The following is a 19,405-nucleotide window of genomic DNA, read 5'->3' on the forward strand; positions in this document are numbered from 1 at the left end:
TATCATCCGCAAACAACATACTCCACGGAGCCTCATGCTTCACATCACACACCATCATGTCCATTATTATGTCAAACAAATAAGGGCTAAGGGCTGATCCCTGATGTAAACCAACATTAGTGAAAAACCCTTCTGTAGTGCTCACACTGCTCTTAACTTGGGTCTCTTATACATTTCCTTGATGAGCCTAACATATTTCTCTGGAACATTCTTTTCCCTCAAACATATCTCTACCATACCTCTTGCCTTGGTACATATCTCCATACCTGTTTGAAAAGGTTCTCTCAATACTTAAATGACACAAAATAGTAATAATAATAATACACTCTAAAAAATGTCAGTTGACACACAAAAAAATTATGCATCATAGATTTAATGATTACGGCATTCACACTTTAAAAGGTTGTCCATCCCTGGTATAGAACATGTACAAGAATAGTATATTTCTAAATCTATGGATCATGAAAATATGTGAATTCTACATCTGAAAGCAAAAAATTGTTTGGAGGTTTGGGTGGCATAACTGGCAAGTGCATCATATGGTAAGCGGATGTTGCAAGTTCAAGTCCCACTGCAGGCTAGTTCTTTTCTTTTAGATGGTTCTAAAGTATATAATAAATTATTAAAAATTATAGCTGTTAATTTAGATAAGAGATGGCACTTAATGTTTATTTCTAATATTAAATTACTTAATATCTAATCATTAAAAATAGCTGATTTATAGCCTGATTAATTACAGCAATCATTTCGTTGAGTGAAATTGTATTTAACACATTATATACCAGTATCACACTGGAACTGGTGCAATACAACACATACGCCACAGAAATCAAAACAAAAGCAGATATACAGTAAATTACAGTTGTACTACAGTCCACCAAGTTTAAAACTAGTTTAAAAAATAACTGGTTTTCTGGAAATTCCATATTTCTGGGAGGGACAGTTTGGTCTGATAATTTATATTTATTTATTGTATTTAAAATTATTTTTATTTTTGTTAATTTGACAATAAACATTGAAATTTATCTAAATTATATTTGAAAAAATTATGCTTTTATATAATGAAAAATGTTAAGAAATATATTATATGCTTCTACTATTTGTGTATTGTAGTTAAAATTTCAGAATAAAATTACATGATTAAGTAAATTTCTGAATGACTTTTCATAAAATAGTTGCAGCAGATTCATGCTTAATTTTCATTATTTTACATTCATTATGAATTTTAGCTAAAATAAAAGTAATTAAGTCATAGGTCTACATTAATATAAATTTATTTTAGAAACTAATATTTCTAATTTTAAAAAATAAAATTGTTATTAATTATATATTTTTTAAATATATAATTTTGTACAACAGACACAGAACCAACTTCTGGTGCATATAATGCAAAATACAAACACTGCACAAACGTTTTCCAATTCTTTCTGAGTTCTTCAGGTGTGACTGAACAGTTACTCAATGGAATGTTATCAGAACTAATGCCTATTTGTAAAAATTTTTAAAAATATAAATATAAATTTAATGCTGCATAAGCATTGTCTAATACAAAAAATCTAATACAAAGAAGAATACAAGAGCATTTCTCAGATGTGCAACATGCCAGAACATCTACAGCCATCTCTACATGGATGGAAGACCCAGAAGTAGTTGCAGACATCACACCTCCTCATTACAACATTGCACACAGGGCATCTCAGATGGTTGGAGTTCATAGAAATTTTTAAAGCTAACTTTGAGATCCTGTATAGATTTTAAGGATGAAATGATGGTGTTGATGGCCTGGCTGAGCTTGTTAGATATAACATTATAGTCATTAGTTGCACATGATCATTATGCACATGACAATGCTTACACAGCATTAAATTTGTATTTATATTTTTGAATTATGTTGTTTTAAAAATAGGCACAAGTTCTGATTACATTCCATCAGGTAACCATTCAGTCATACCTGAAGAAGAACTCAGAAGGAGTTGGAAAATGTTTGTGCAGTGTTTGTTTTTTGTATTATACACACTAGAAGTTGGTTCTGTGTCTGTTGTATATATATCCTGGTGTGGAGTGGTGTGTGTATATATATTTTTTGAACTAGAAAACAAGTTTCAAAACAAATAAACAGAAAATTAATTGAAAATTAAGTAGACATATTTTAAAGTCTTTTTCTTTAATCCTATTTGCCATTCAACACAGAGTAACAGTAATTTGGCTTGAAGATATAATAAATTCTTCATAAAACATAAATCTGTGTTGGATGGCAAAAAGGCTTAAAAAGACTAAAATATGTCTACTTAATTTTCAATTGAAAATGATCTTGGGTTGTGTTGTCTTTATATGCAAATAATGCATAATTTTTTGCAGAAAATTAATGTTAAAAAAATTACTTAATGTAGACTTTTGTTTTTCAGATTAATTTTGCTTTAATAAATTAGAATATTGTAGAATATATGGCCAGTTTTATAATGATTGTAATTCAAAGATAATTAATGGCCAGATAATTATATGGCCAGTTTTATAGTGATTGTAATTCAAAGTTTTTTTGATAATATGAACTGAAAAAATGTTAGTAAAATTTTGTAATGAAATTTTCATTGTTATTTAATAGAATTGAAATTAAAATGATATATGATGATAAAGTTCTGGTTATGTTAGACTATCAGATAGGATTATTAAGTTGGTTTTATATGTATTATAAACATGTTATTAAAAAATATATAGTATATATGTACCATTTAAAGTATTTAACACTGTTATTACACTTGAATAGATTAAGTGGCACTTAAAAATTTTTCTAACAGTTTTGAAAGTCTAATACAAAAAAATTAATCATTACATTTTAAAATATTGCAGTTTTACTGTAGATTGTTTTTGTAAATAAGAGAGAAAGTTGTAAATAAATACATACATTATACAAAAATAAGACAAATATTCAAAACTTTTCAATCTGTTAATACATATTTATAAATTATAATGTTGGTTTTAGCATCTTAGTTAATTATAAAGTTGTTTGAAAAGATACTTAGCTATAACTTTGCAGAAAATTTACTTTAAGCAGAAAAAATTTCCATAGAATCAGTGTATTTTGTTTCCTTTCTAGAAGCTTTACTTCAGAGTCGGCCACTCCCAGAAATTCCTGATCTAGCTGATGATCCTGCTTGCCTAACATTACCAAGTGATGGGGCATCAAGATGGACCTCTAAAGAAAATCTTTTAGCTCAAGAAGATACTGATCCTCAAGTGTTTGTGGCTCTTTATGATTTTCAGTCAGGTGGAGAAAATCAGCTTTCGTTAAAAAAAGGTAATTGTATGTATTATTTTGAAATATCTTCAGTATACTTGAAATGGATTATTAATATTTACTTTATTATTATATATTTATTATATTTTAATTTCATATAAAGCTATTAAATAAAAATTTAGNATAGTTACATATTTCATTACTTAAAAGATCTAGCATTAATGAAATTTTCAGAATAGATCATCATTTGATCCCAAAATATAATTTTCATCATAATCTAACATGATTATGATGATAATCATATCATTAGAATACAATTTCAAATTGCAGACCTATACATTCCCACTGTCTATCCTTTGTTGATCTCAAGAACGGGGTTAGATATCTGTACATCAAAACTAGACTTAGAAAGCTAAGGGGCCAAAGGCCACAATTAACTATACAGGGTGTCTATAAAGTTCATGTGGAATTTTAAAAATTTATAACTTTTTTAATATTTGTGATAGAAAAAATCTGTAGAAATATTAGAAAGCTTAATGTACCTAGTTTTAAGTAAAATTATTTAGTAACTCTTCAACACAATAATTTAACAATTTTTCGAAACTTTAAAAATACTTCTTTTTCAGAATTACATGTGACCCATGGAGTCAACTGAAGAAAAAGTAAACTGTGTTCTTTGATTGGCTGAACTTGGCTATAATAAAACAATAAAAAAAATATAAATTTTGTTATTTCCAACACATACAACATAATTTCTCTCACAAATACTAATAAAGTTATAAAATTTTTTAAATTGCATGCAGATTTCATAGATACCTTGTATATGAACTTCTGGTCTAAACTGGAAGTCACATGATTTCAATTCAAAATTTTTTCCAGTACAGAGTTAGATAAATGACTGGCATGCTTGATTGTTATCAGAAGTATGATGTATAGGGGCAAGATACCACTAAAATGCATACCAAATATGAGATGCTTAAAAGCCAAAGATCCCAATTGTCTATACAGAAACTTCTGGTGTGAACTGGAAGTCACATTATTTTTCTTAAATTAAAAGATGATTAAAAATTGCAATCTGGCCTTGTGACAATGCCAGAATATATAATTGTTTTTTAAAGTTATTGTAATTTCTTTACGGTGACCATTTGGCTTAGAAAAGATATCTTAATTCTTTTATTTAACCAGGAAATGAAAATTAACTCTTGATTTATCTTATTTTGTTATTTTTATAATATCTACTGTAGTCTTAAATACTGTCAGTATTAAAATGTAATTATCGTAATTTTGTGTGGATAATCTGTAGTGGCATTTAACCTGTACTATCACATACCCCACAAAAAATTACTAGAGCAGAAATAAAACCCCCATTTTTTATTGCATTTTTGGATTCCACATCGCAATTAATGGAAAATGGCAAAATTTATTGAACAGATTTTGAGAATGAACACAATTCTACAAGCCTCATAGAAGAAACTTCACTAACTTTCCACTTCAATAAATTTCTGGAAAGCAAATCAAATTAACAATAATTACTGATATGGAAAGAAAGATCTTGAAGTAGAGGAATCATCATAAAATAAGATCTTGCATTACAAGAGGCTCCTATAACATACAATAGGAGATTAATGCTCCTATTAAGACCATAATATAAAATACATAATGAAAAAAGGGAGTCTTTTAGCAACAAATTTGCTTTCAGCTTCAACTGTACTGTTCTCTCTCTTAGTCCATCTTCTCTTGCTTGTGTGTTTATTCTCATTTTTTGTATCCAGTGCTGGCATTTTTCTTGTGTCTATTCATACCTGAAGATGGCCAGGTTGAAACTGTACCTTGTAGTAAAGGTGTTGATGTATGAGTTATTGACATTTTTCCAGTTTTGGTTTTCTTTTAAAAATTTTTGGTTTCTTCAACCTTATCTTGTTTAGTGAGGTAATTAATACACTTTTAAGTAACTACAGTGGCTAGTTTGGCTAAAACAAATTTGAATAATATCCAATGGTACAGGTTCAAAGTTTGATTGCTTCACCCTTGCTTATTTACTGTTGAGAACTATATCATCTTCACCAAAGATATTCCTTATAATGGGTAAAGATCTTATGGATTGTAATGAATAAATGAAAAAACAGAAATTGTTTGTCATCCAATTACTATTTAGAAAATATTACTCAGATTTATTTTGCTATTATTGTTTAACTTTAAAAATTATTTAACAATATTTTAAATATTATACAAGTGTTACTTTAATTCATATAAAATGGATTTCTAAACTATGAAGTTCAAAAAATGAATTAAATGAAAGATGGAAATGAAGTCATTGTTAGTTCTAATTCATAAAGTGGCATAAAATAATGCTATTATGTGTAAACAAGGTGAAATATATTGCAAATTAAGCTAGGTCTGCTGTTTTAAATGTGTTTTATTTTAGTCATCAATATTTGATTTATATCAATGATAAAAGACAGTAAGTTTATAGCCTGTTAGTACAACAGTTATCTCATCAGATATCTTAACTGTAATTGAGCTGACTAATCACTCATCAAAAATGACCGTAAAATTTCTTCTTTGGTTGGGTAAGTAACATTCAATAAAATTGACAGTCAGTTTCTAAATTTGTTCTCTAAAATGATATTGTTATATATAAAAAGGGAATTATTTGAAATTTATCAGCTTTTACACAAATTCAAGTAGGTATGCCTAATAATAATAATAATTAAAATGTGGATTGGTACATAGAAAATGAACTGAAGGACTATAAATAGGTGTTTGTACGTGCCTTCTTTGATTTTGGAAAAATTATAATAATAAAGTGAATGTCTGAGGCACATGAAGATTTTTTCATGTTTTTTAAAGATGCTTTTGGTAACTTTAGACAAAGGAAAAGCTATTTGATGAGTTTGTAATTGCAAGTTAAAATCAGCAGATAACCTGTACCATTGCATAACACATCTAACCTTTTAAACACAAATCACCCAAGAATTAGTCACACAAAATTATAGTATTTGAAAAAATTTATTGACTATTTTTAATAATGAATTATCAATTAATACAAAATATTTAAATATTTAAAGATAGTATTTCAGTAATTATAAATGATAATTATTCAATACAGTCTTCTGTATATTCACTATATGCAGAAGATTGTATTGAATATTCTGTATATACAATAAAAACAATGTCTAGTAATAGATATTAAGATCAGGTACCATGTTGATAGCAAAAAGTAACAGAATAAGATATAATCATAATAATCTAAATTTATCAAAGAATATTTTTTCTTATTGAATAGGAATATGTTCAATAAGATTAAAAACAAGGACTACTTAATCTAAAGGTATTAATACCCATAGATTAAACAGTCCTTTAAAAATAAATTTTAATAAACTTTCAAATTTAATATTTTTATTTTTAACTTAATGATATTTATTTTTTAAAGTATTAGATATATTTTCTAATTATATATTATATTAGTGTAATAAGTAAAATATATGAGAATAAAAGAAATCAAAATTTAATCTAAGCATTTGTGCATATATTTATTTAAATTAACTGCTTTGAAACTTTTAAGAGATTGTTTCATTATAAATACTGTAATCATGTGTATAAGATACAAATAAAAAAATTTAGATATTAGCTAAATTTTAATGCTATAGAAGTCTAAATAATGAAATGATTCTCTCATTGAATTGTTATAAATAAAACCAAATCTAAAAATCTGGTGATATTTGATTATAAATTCTGTGTTGGTTAGATTTCCATAAATATGAAACAAACAAAACTTTATTTTTTTTAATAACTATGTTAATTTGTATTATAATTTTAAATAGAGATATACTAATTAATAATTTGATAATTGTTAATCATACTAATTGGCTCATCACCAAGTAAACATCACTTGATGATTAATTTTTCAATAATCAGTGCAATCAGTAAATAATCATTCCATTGGAAAAGCATTATCACTTTTTAAATTTCAAATTATTAAATTAATGTTAAAAGTGATAGTTCAGGATAATTATAGCAACCATTTGAAACCACTAGCTTTTTTTGTATTTGTTTTTTCAGTCTGAAATTTTTATACAAATTGAAAATATTCTTCTAATCATACTAATTGGCTCATCACCAAGTAAACATCACTTGATGATTAATTTTTCAATAATCAGTGCAATCAGTAAATAATCATTCCATTGGAAAAGCATTATCACTTTTTAAATTTCAAATTATTAAATTAATGTTAAAAGTGATAGTTCAGGATAATTATAGCAACCATTTGAAACCACTAGCTTTTTTTGTATTTGTTTTTTCAGTCTGAAATTTTTATACAAATTGAAAATATTCTTCTATACACTTGTAGCTAGAACTATATTTAAGATGATCAACACAAAACCTTCCTCACTTATTTCTAGCCGTATATACAGGAGTACGAACGTTTTCGGCCTTCTTAGAAGGCCTATTAAGAAAGCCGAAAACGTTTGTACTCCTGTATATACAGCTAGAAATAAGTGAGGAAGGTTTTGTGTTGATCATCTGAAAATATTCTATTATACTACTAATAAATTTTAGGAAATATATATTTTTAAGGAATAAGTTCAGTCTCACTCATAGCCAATTATCACAACTGATTGATTAATTTCCCGTGCCATCAACGTTTTCTTAAAAGAAATTTTTTGTTTTTAAACAAATAGATTTTTATTACATTACCAATTATTTCATATTGTTTTGTTGAATGCCAATTATTTCACTTGAAAGATTGTCTGATGTGTGGAATTGATTGTGGCATAAGTCAATTAATTTATCAATTAAATAATGAAAAAATGCAACCACCAGAAATATTAAAATTGTTGTTCCTATTTGCTCAAGATGGCATCAATATAGAATTACCAAGAAAGAATATAATCTATGTTCCATATTAAAAAAAATAGATGACAAAACATTATCTTGAATTAATGTCAAGAAACTTAGACAAAAATAGTTTACTATGATAATTTTAATTATACTAAGTTATTAGCAAATTATCATAGTACATTATGTGGATAAAACTATTTGGTGTTTGGTTTGACCTCGTACTTGGGCACTGGATCATAGAACCAGACAAGTTGGTTGAAAACCAGATAGTTATAATCTTAACTATTACAAGTAGGTTAGGCAAGTTATATTGGTCACCCAAGAAGAGGGAATGCAAAGAACTCCAGTATTTTTAATTTAAGAATTTTATGCAGCTAATGAGTGTAATTATTTATGTGCCAATTGCATCAGTTTTAAGTCTATTGTGAAGTATATAGCAAGCAACCAGGCCAGCTAGAATGCAGTATGGCAGAATGCTAACTAAGCAAAATAGACCTTAATTTCCTTTTATTGTGTGTATATAAAAATATACTAATTGTATCGCTGAAATAAGAAAGGAGTCATGCTACATGCCTACTAGCATACTGAAAGAAACTGATAGGGAGCATGACATTTCTTACTGACCAGTAGTGACAGAAAACAATCAAAGTCTTTCTCTCCTCTGTATATAAATTAAATCTTTGAAGATGAAAATGTAGTTCACTTCATGCCAGCATTTAGAAATTAAAAATATGACACTTCCATGTTGCGGTGTTATTGACAGCGATTTGTTAAATTTCAGACGTGCTCGCTAGTACTTTCAACAGTTTACAACCGTCGTCTTCAGGCGAAATCGAATACCTTTGTTTTCGAATTGGCAGCTTTTAACGGACTTTCCAAATTACGTAATGCGCGTGGTTGGAATATAGAACAAATTAATAAAATTGAATAAATAAATATTTTCTTTAAAGAAACCTGCTGTAATAACTTGAATTCCCCAAAACATATAAATATTGATTGATGGTGCTGTGCATAGTAATGGAATAAAATTAGAACACAAAATTATAACTTGGATTGTTTAAATAAAGTTATCCATAACTGTGATATTTCCAATGTCAGCGCATTACACGGCAAAGCAGCGGATATATAAAGATTTTCCCATATGAATATTTGCCTACGATCATTGCAATGCTTAAGTAATTTAACCTGGTTCCAAAATGGAAGATAACCTTGTTCTAGCACCTTTTTCGCTAATTCTGTAGCTGGTCTATTATTTCTAATGTCTTCTTGATGTTCGAACAACAAGGACACGATCACGCAGCCTCGAACATCAAGAAGACATTAGAAATAATAGACCAGCTACAGAATTAGCGAAAAAGGTGCTAGAACAAGATTATCTTCCATTTTGGAACCAGGTTAAATTACTTAAGCATTGCAATGATCATAGGCAAATATTCATATGGGAAAATCTTTATATATCCGCTGCTTTGCCGTGCAATACGCCAACATTGGAAATACCACAGTTATGGATAACTTTATTTAAACAATCCAAGTTATAATTTTGTGTTCTAATTTTATTCCATTACTATGCACAGCACCATCAATCAATATTTATATGTTTTGGGGAATTCAAGTTATTACAGCAGGTTTCTTTAAAGAAAATATTTATTTATTCAATTTTATTAATTTGTTCTATATTCCAACCACGCGCATTACGTAATTTGGAAAGTCCGTTAAAAGCTGCCAATTCGAAAACAAAGGTATTCAATTTCGCCTGAAGACGACGGTTGTAAACTGTTGAAAGTACTAGCGAGCACGTCTGAAATTTAACAAATCGCTGTCAATAACGCCGCAACACGGAAGTGTCATATTTTTTTAATCTTTGAAGATATTTAAAAAAAACACCTGATAATGATTAGTTAACAATTAATTGTATGATTAGATGATTATACAATCACGATTAATCATTCATCATCAATCAGCTAAATTTGACAATCATTCATCTTTAATCTTAAATAGATTTGCCATTAAACATAATTTATTTTAAACAGAAATTATTTATTAAAATACAAATACATATTTTTTGAATCATTATAAATATTAAATATAAATATAGAATGCTTTATAATATTTCACTGTTTAATCAACTTTTAAGTCATATTCATAACAATTACTTTTTTATAGAATATATTTTCTAACTGATAAAAAAATTTAATACTAAAATAATTGATTTGATTTGCGAACTTGTTCAAATTATATTCTGGGTGTTCACTAAAACATTTATCCAAGTGCAAAAGAGATCTTTCCATCATTGTAAAAATGTATGCATTGTACAAATGTATGTGAAATTTCAAATTCACAGAAACCTATTTACAGGTTTCTGTGAATTTGAAATTTCACATAAATTATTTATTAAAATACAAATACATATTTTTTACATATTAAATGAGGAGACAGTACTTAAAGCTAATAAATAAACAACTTTTAATATCAAAAGGAAACAAATGATAATTGATCTGTCCACCTGTTTTGCATATTTAGAGCTTGACAAATTTATTGTTTCACCTTCAATGGTAGTTTCAAGGACAATATAGAAATAAAATACCATATTTCGTTGCAAACAGAAATTCAATGGCAATTGTTAATTTAAAATTTATTGATTTGAGTGGTTTTAAAATTTGGGAACTAGAAAAGCACTATGTATCCGAATCCCTGATATAATGAGTGGCTACTGTATTACAGTATATACAGAAATTTTTAGAATAAACATAATAAAATAAACATAACAGAATAAAAAGAAAATAAAAACAACTTTTACTGCTATTTTGCTTAGGGTTAACAAATAACCAGATGCGAAAGGAGGACAATTCCTGTAGGAAAAAGTCAAAAAGTAGGACACATGGGAGGACACACAAATTTTTGTAAAAAAAAAAAGTATTTTTTATTGGAACTTTACAAATATGAATGCCAACGAAACACATACTTAATTGTTTGTTTTAATTAAGGTTGCTGCATGAAATCATATTTTTCTGATGTGCTGACTCTGTTTAGCAGTTGTTTGTTTCTTAAGATTTCATCATAAAATTCTAAACAATTACAATTGTTAAAGTTGAATTTCACCATAACCAGACTTTTTACTGTTTCAATTGCTATTCTGTTTCGTTCATCTGTCCACTGAGATTCCACAAGACTAAATACTCTTTCAGTGGTGGCATTGTGTGTGGGAATTGAAAACATGTATATTCAGAATAATTCTGGATTGACTGTTGCTTGAAAAAACCAAGTCATTTTTCACTTACTGATTTTTCATTTAAATTAGAATTTTCTTTTAAATGATTTTTCAAAGAACTATATTGATTTATGCACTTTGAATTGTCAACTGTAATATTCCTTTCATTTAGATATTCATACTTTCCATAACATCCTCCCAGACAGGGGTTTTTGTAAGTGACATCCAATTAAAAACTTTGAATGGCAAAAATTGAACAGTCCAATGATTTAAGTATTCCAGTCCAGTTTGATACATAATCAAGCATTTCTTTTTACATTTTGGCATTCTTTCTCCAATTCTGAATTTTTCTTCAGAATTTTATTCACTGTCAATGGGAGAAAATTTATTTCTAACAACTTTTAAAATATCAGAAATTTCTTCCAAAATAGACATTGTTTCTACAAGGGTCATCCAGAAAGTAATAACCCATTGCACATTCCAGAAGTGCAGTTTGATCTCGGGCTACTGCCCAAGGTTAAATAGTTTCCTCGATGTCTTTTCTCAGTGTTGTGTGAGTGCTAGTCGAAACAAGTTGTTGTGCATTCTGTGATTGTCAGCAATGAACAGTGTGATACAAAGTCCCGCCGACTGTGAGGTCAGAGATGTTATTTGATTTTTGAATGTTTGGAAGTTGAAACTTGTAGAAATTTACCGTCAACTGAAGGAAGTGTATGATGATATAGTAATGAACGAAAGAAATGTGAGAAAGTGGTGTGAAATGTTTAAAAATGGATGAACAAATGTGCATGACGAAACTCGACCTGGATGTCTGTCACTCATCACAGATGATTTGAAGAATCAAGTAAAGAACAAAATCGTTTAAGACAGACATGTAACCTTGGACAAGTTACACATTTCTTTCCCTACTTTCTTGTTCTTTGCTTTGTGAAATTGTCTCTGAACATCTTGGCTATAGCAAAATTTGTGCACGATGGGTCCCTTGGCAACTGAGTGACCAGCACAGAACACAGAGAATGGGTGCAGCACTGACATTTTTGATGCAGTATCACGCAGATGGAAACGCCTTTCTTGATCAAATTGTTACTGTCAATGAGATATGGCTGTCTCACTTCACCCCAGAGACCAAGCACCAATCACTCGAGTGGCATCATCCCTCATCACCCAAAAAATTGTGAAAATTCAAACACACTCTGTCAGCACGAAAACTCATGATGATGGTTTTTTGGGATCGTAAGGGTATTCTCTTGGTGGATTTCATGCCAAAAGGCACTACAATCAATGCAGATCAATATTGTGATACCCTAAGAAAACTACGGCAAGCAATCCAAAATCGTAGGCGTGGAATGCTTTCTCGCATTATTGTGCTTCTTCACGACAATGCCCTCCCTCACACTGCTGCTGCAACCACAGCTTGCTGGATCGATTTGGATGGGAAATTTTTGATCATCCACTTTATAGTCTGGACCTTGCTCCTTGCAATTTTAGCCTTTTCATGAAGCTCAAAGAGTTCCTGGGCGGGAAACATTTTGGAAGTGATGATGAGGTGAAGAATGCAGTAAACAACTGGCTTAATGGACTGGTGGCAGCCTACTACACGGGAATTCTAAAGCTTGTGAACAGATATGACAAATGCTTAAATAATGACGGTGATTATGTAGAGAAAAAAAGTAAGCTTGAATTTTGTAAGTGACACCTTTTTGTTAATAAAATATATTTCTTTCATTTATTAAAACCAAATGGTCATTACTTTCTGGATGAGCCTCGAATAATACAATTAGATTCTTTTTCCATTTTTAAAAAAACTTTGGTGAAAACTGTAGGCTAATGAATGTACAAACATTAGATATGCTTTATTTAATGGGCTTTCAAAGAATGATTTAAGCACAACTGGAGGCTTCTCAATAGATAAAAAAATTATTTTTTAGTGGCTCATACATTCCTATTACTCGTGCAGTTACTGGATTTAAGGATAACCAATGGGTCTTGGAATGACTAAGAATTTGCTTATATTCAACTTCAACAAAAGAACGAAATTCTTTTAACTTTTCAACCTGGACAGTGAAAATAGAGAAGTGTTTAAAAATCTTTACAAGAATGCTTTCAATATCAATGGGTAAAGAATCTACAACATGTTGAATACAATTATTTACAATATGCACTGTACATCTGCTACCTTCTAAATGCTTAATGTCTTGTCTTAGCAATGCAAACACATTTTTTCCAACAGGTTCACATGACCCAAAATTTGTGTTGCAGTTGTCTCCCCCAAAAGCAACACATTTTTGTGAACAATTAATTTTGCTGAGTGTCTTTGTTAACAAGTCCTTAATGGTAGCTGCTTTTTTGTTTGAGACTGATGTCATCTGGACAAGTTTATGTTCAATTCCAATAGTTTTGTGATTAAAATAATGAATTATAACTGGAAATATGTTTGCATCTTTGTGATTGCTACCATCAGTTGCAATTCCTATGAATGGAATATTTTTTAACTCTTCTAATGTCTTTTCTAATGAATAGGGTGCCAAAACACCTTTAATCAAAGCTTCTGTCTTGGTTCTGGCAGAAGAAATTCAGATTGTTACCATCAAGTCATTGAAAATTTTGGAATTCAATTTATTTGTGCAATCTACAGATTTAAAGCTGAAATTATGCATGGCTGTGTGGTAAGCTAATGTTAATTCAGTAGCAGCAACTTTCTCCTCTAATTTGGAATTGTGTGGTGCAATAAATTTCTCAATCTGAACATTACTTCCAATCAATGCAATATTTTTCTTATGATGATCTTTTTCTAGATGTTGATCTAACGATGTTTTCCATTTATAACCAATATTCAGAGTTTGGTTACAAATTGGACAAAATTCTTCATCATCTTTGTTAGTAGCTTTAAACATTTTAAAGCTTTTTTGAAGTTTTTCATTAAATTTACATTTTCGCTTACTACTCATTCTGATTCTAAGATGATAAATATTTTGAATTAAAGTTTTAATGAGTGACGGGAATAAAACAATTAAATTTTAGCTTACTTCTGCATTTCACTTGTAGCTGAACACGTCGTTTTACAGTGGAATCTGAGGAGACCACTGAGCCGTACCTCTTGAGGAGAAAGTCGGTTAAGTCGGTCACTGATTACATCCACAAGTAGTGTTGTCGTCGTGTCAAAGGAATGATACTGGACAACAAAGGAGTTCAACGGTTATTGTCACGAGTTCATTTTTACAGAAATATATACAAGGGTTACAGTTACACCGACTGTGGAAAAAATGTTCAGAGCACGTGATGAGGTGAAAGTCCAAACAGAAGTATGTCTGTGTGGACAGGTGGATGTAGGAGACTATATTCACTCATCTACCCTACAAGTGGTGACACATGGATCACCTTTAAAAGTAGAACATTTGCTGTTTTTATTCAAAGGAGGGAGGAGGGAGGACGGAGGACTGAAGGTCAAATTGTAGGACGTTTTGTAACCCTAATTTTGCTGAGTTTTCCTTCAGTGCTTTTACTTTGTTTTGTCACTATTGTACTCACTTTTTCTATATTTCAATTCACTTTTCTCACTTTTTCTGAGGGGAAATGGAATTCCAAGACCTGACCTTGTGATAACAAGCAAAATAGCAAAATTATCAACATTTGTGCTTTCATCAATTTGAATAGCAAAAATCTTGCTATTACTTTAATTTCTAAAAATTACTGTTACCTCAGCAGCATCAGAAATATCCTGAATTCTTTGAAATATTGTATTGCTCAAAACAGGGATTCTTTTCATTTTCTGCAAATGTTCTTCTTCAAGCATACACTGAATGGCATCTTCTATACAGGGAAAAATTAGATTCTCAGCAATTATATAATTTTTATTGAATCTAGCAATATGGTAATTATCTTCAATTGCATTTTCATAATCTCTATTACCTGGCAAGATGTACGATGTCAAAATCGATATATTCTTATTTTGACCTGCTAAGCATTTAAAAAAACCATACTTCTTGTTTTTATAATCGGCATGTTTTGTTTGTAGATGCCATAAAAATAGAGAAGGTTCCATGCTGCCATTTGACAACACTTCTCCACATACCTACACATTTGAGTTTAGGACAGTCATCAGCTCCTATATATGAAAATCCATTTTTTTTGTGTGTTTACCACAGTATTTTCTCTTTTTGCCATCCTGTAGAACTAAAGACTCTGCCTTTTCAGTGTTTTGCACCAAAACATTGTGTCTTGAGAAGTTCTTGGTAATTGATCAGTTTCCAAAATTTTGTATTTTGGATTTTTTACTACTTTGGATTTCAACCACTAATCCATATCTAATCATAAATGAATTTCAAAATTAATTTTAATTTTGAATTAAAATAATGATAAAAATTATCTTTAAAAAATTGATATTAATTAATAATAAAAAGTTTATAATTGTGTGGTGGCACAAATGCTTGCAAATTGATTAAATTAAATGTAAAATAAATATTGTAAAAACTAAATAAAAACTTACTTTTTAATGTGTAAGATAAACAAAATTATAGAATATCAAAATTGTCCAGTAGAATTGTCACTGTTTGATGAGCATGCAAAATAAAAGTTGCAAAATAAAAATAAGATGCAAAATAAATAAAAATAATGCAAAAATAAAAAAAGACGCAAAATAAAAATAAAAAAATAAAATAAAAGAATATTATATTCAGTAAGTTTTATTTCACATGTTCATCAAACAGTGGCACCTTAGTCAATTATATAGTGCTACTATTACATGCAAAAGTTTTTTTTTTAATTGAAAAGTGTCGAAGGAAGGACACAGATAAATATAATAAAAATATTATATTTTTATTTAAAACTAAGCATCAAGGTCGGTGACATTGTTAAAGGCCTCAATGCAGAATCTGAGATCTGAATATTCTTGTAATACATCTGCAATTATTAATTTTTTTGCATACCGCTAAACCACTAAGCACATAACCCCAGTTAGGAATCACTGATTTAGCAGATTTCATCATGTTAACTCTTAAATACACATTGGTATTTTGTATGACAATGTGATTTGTCAAGAGTACTTTCATGATTTGTGTCTTGGTATGATGCAAAATAAAAATAAAAATAAATGATGATTGAATAATTTACATATTACTGCTGAGTTACAGTGTCACATGTCCCTTTAGTAGAATGATTTTATTTTATTTACTGAATGCATTAACTTATTATTGTCATGATATTTTTTAAATGAAACAATCTTTTGACCCTTGATAAATATTTAAGTATTGGTTATTTTAGCACTGAAACAAGTATGCAATACATGTATACCCTTGTAAAATGCTGGAAAGACCTCTTACTCCTGACAGATGCTTACGTGGGCACCCTGTATATAATGTTAGCAAAGCTTGAACTAAATGAACTGAAATCTAATTAACCAAGTTATTTCTAGGTTGTAGTAAGAATGACGAAACTAACAAATTTGGTTAATTTTGTGATAGGCAGCATAACTCCTGAACAGTGAACTTTTTTGAGACTCTTTGAACATGTTTTCCTATTTTGTGATGGTTGATTTATGTGAACAACATATGACAATGAAATTTTGTTTCTTGTTGGAAAAAAATATGGTGGAATGCTACAGACAGCTAACAAAGAAGCTGCTCTGAGTAAAATCCAAGTTTATGAATGGTTTTCCCATTTCAAACAAGATGAAATATCAATCGATGATCAACTTTATTCTGTACATGTTTTGACCAGCTAAAGTGAAGAAAAATGTGTCAAGAATTTGTCAAGCCATCTTTGAAGACTCCTGTTGGACTGTTGGTGAACTTTATGGAGTTGATTAGGATGTCATGGAGTACCTATCAAAGAATTTTATCAAAAAATTTGAATATGAAACAAATTGCAGCAAAATTGTACCTTATTAGCTCACTTCTGAACAAAGAGATAATCACTTGGTTGCATGTTGTGCATTAAAAGAGCAGTAGGAAACTGATCCCAACTTTTAGAAAGAAATTGTTAGCAGAGATGAATCTTGGTGCTATGGTTACAATCCTGAAACAAAGCAGCAATCCAGTCACTGGAAATTGCCATTTCACCATAACCTGAAAAAGCACAACAAGTGAAATCAAAAACAATGAACATCTGCTTCTTTGATGTGAGAGGAATTGTGCATTTGGAATTTGTTCTTATGGTTCAAACAAGTAACTGAGTTTTTATCTGGAAGTTTTGAGAAGGTTGCATCAAGATTTGCAGAAGTGTTATAAGTTATGGCAAACAGATGACTTGTTTTTCCACTATGACAATGTTCCTGCCTGTACTGTGTTGAATGTTCAGCAATTTTTGACCAAAAACAGACCCCATGATTCAATACTCTATTCATCCAGTCTCATGTGACTTTGTTTTACCCAGATAGAAGAAGTTTTCAAACAGAAAATATTTGCTAACATGAGAGGTAAAACAAAAAACAGCAGAAACACTAAAAGGCATTTAAATTGATGAATTCAAAAACCATTTTTAAGCAGTGAAAAAATGTCTTGATAATTGCAGAGTATTGTGAAGGTGATTAAAGTTTGAACATGTAAAAATAAATACACAACTTTTTATAAATTCCAGTTTTTGAGTCTTCCTTATATATATATATATATATAATTTAGAACTGCATGACAAATATAAATTATATATATGTATATCTGTGAAAGAGATTCTTTGCAAATACAATAAAAGCATTGCAATAAAGAAAACTCTTTTAATATTCTTTGATAATATGGAGAAGGAAAATATAAATTGTTATAATTTACAGGTGATAGGAAACTGAATAAGTAATGTTCATTTTGTGTATATGTTTAAGTTTTTTCTGTGAAACCAGAAATCCATTTACAGAGAAAATAGGAAAAAGAAAGTAAATCAGTGAGATGTCTCTAAAATACATTTCAGAGAATATTTATTATTCTATAAGGCAAATCAAAATTGTTATTGAAATATATAGTTGCTAAGATAGTTATGTATAAACCAAGGCTTGAAATTTCCATTGGTATTTTATAAAATATTATCTCAGCTAAAAAAATAGCTAAAAATGTTTTTCATTACTTTTCCATGGAAGATGTAACAAAATTTGTTTCATGCAACAAAACTATCATGTGACTATTTTGTAAAAGAACTATGTCTATAATTCTGATTTAGACCATTTTGTTTATTAGAAAGTTTTATTCCAATTTCATAATTTGTTAAAAAAAAAAAAAAGAAACAAACACAAAACTGCTCATTCAGCTTTCTCTGGTTGCTTGTTAGAATATATTGAATTTGCTAAATTGCTTGTTAAGTTTAATTCAAATATGAAAAGCTGTCCTAATTTCAGACAAGTTACAGTGAAAACATTTTTAAATATATACTATAGTTATTATAATACTTAGTGCAGTTGCTAGATAAAAAAGTAATAGGCATTACTATCTAATAGAAGTGTGTTGTCTATTAGAGGAAGATGAAGCTTATTTAAAACTGAAAAATCACACAGTCTATTCAGCATTGTTCCTCTTAACATAATTTGAAATAAGTGTGAATGTGTTGAGTGTTGCATTCAAATAATAATAAAATAAAAAGTTACCAGATTTATTGCAAGCTGGAAAAAAGTTATAAATAGTAAATTCATTATATATGCTTTTTATTCCATCTGCATTTGAAATAACCTATTTATCAATTAACTCAAATTAATATATAAAATTTTTCAACTGATTAATATTGTTCAAACTTATTGAACAATATTAAGCAGTTAAATAATTTTAAAGTATTTTTAAAAATTTAATTGCTGGTATATGGTTGATTATTCATCTTAGGATTATTTAAGCTCTTTAAATGCTATCTTATTTTCCTTATTTTAATTTCAGGCATAATGTAGGTCTGACTATACATCAATGTCATCAATATTTATTTCTGTAAACATGATTGTATTTATTGTAAAGTTACATTTTCAATTAAAAATTGCTTATATGCTAAAATCAAATTTGAGTTATTTCATGGAAGGTATGATTTTCCACAAATCAAAATGGTGGAAATTGATTTTCTTCTAATAAATAGTTATCATGTCATTGACCATCTACCAGTAAAATTATAAATAAAATTATGATAAGGAAAATTATTTTGAAAATTGTGATTTAAATCATAAT

General features: G+C 29.0%; 1 protein-coding gene across 1 annotated transcript in view; it reads left to right on the forward strand.

Moving 5' to 3' along the window:
- Window positions 1–19,405, forward strand: part of LOC111618680 (tyrosine-protein kinase Abl-like) — a 128,173-nt gene that overhangs the window by 36,292 nt on the left and 72,476 nt on the right. The window contains exon 2 of the mRNA XM_023360244.1: window positions 3,095–3,295. Coding sequence (XP_023216012.1) covers window positions 3,095–3,295 — 201 coding nt within the window. The remainder of the gene's footprint in view (window positions 1–3,094; window positions 3,296–19,405) is intronic.

This window comes from Centruroides sculpturatus, unplaced genomic scaffold, assembly GCF_000671375.1.
Source record: "Centruroides sculpturatus isolate CEXI.00-Female unplaced genomic scaffold, Cexi_2.0 scaffold193, whole genome shotgun sequence".
NCBI lineage: Eukaryota > Metazoa > Arthropoda > Arachnida > Scorpiones > Buthidae > Centruroides > Centruroides sculpturatus.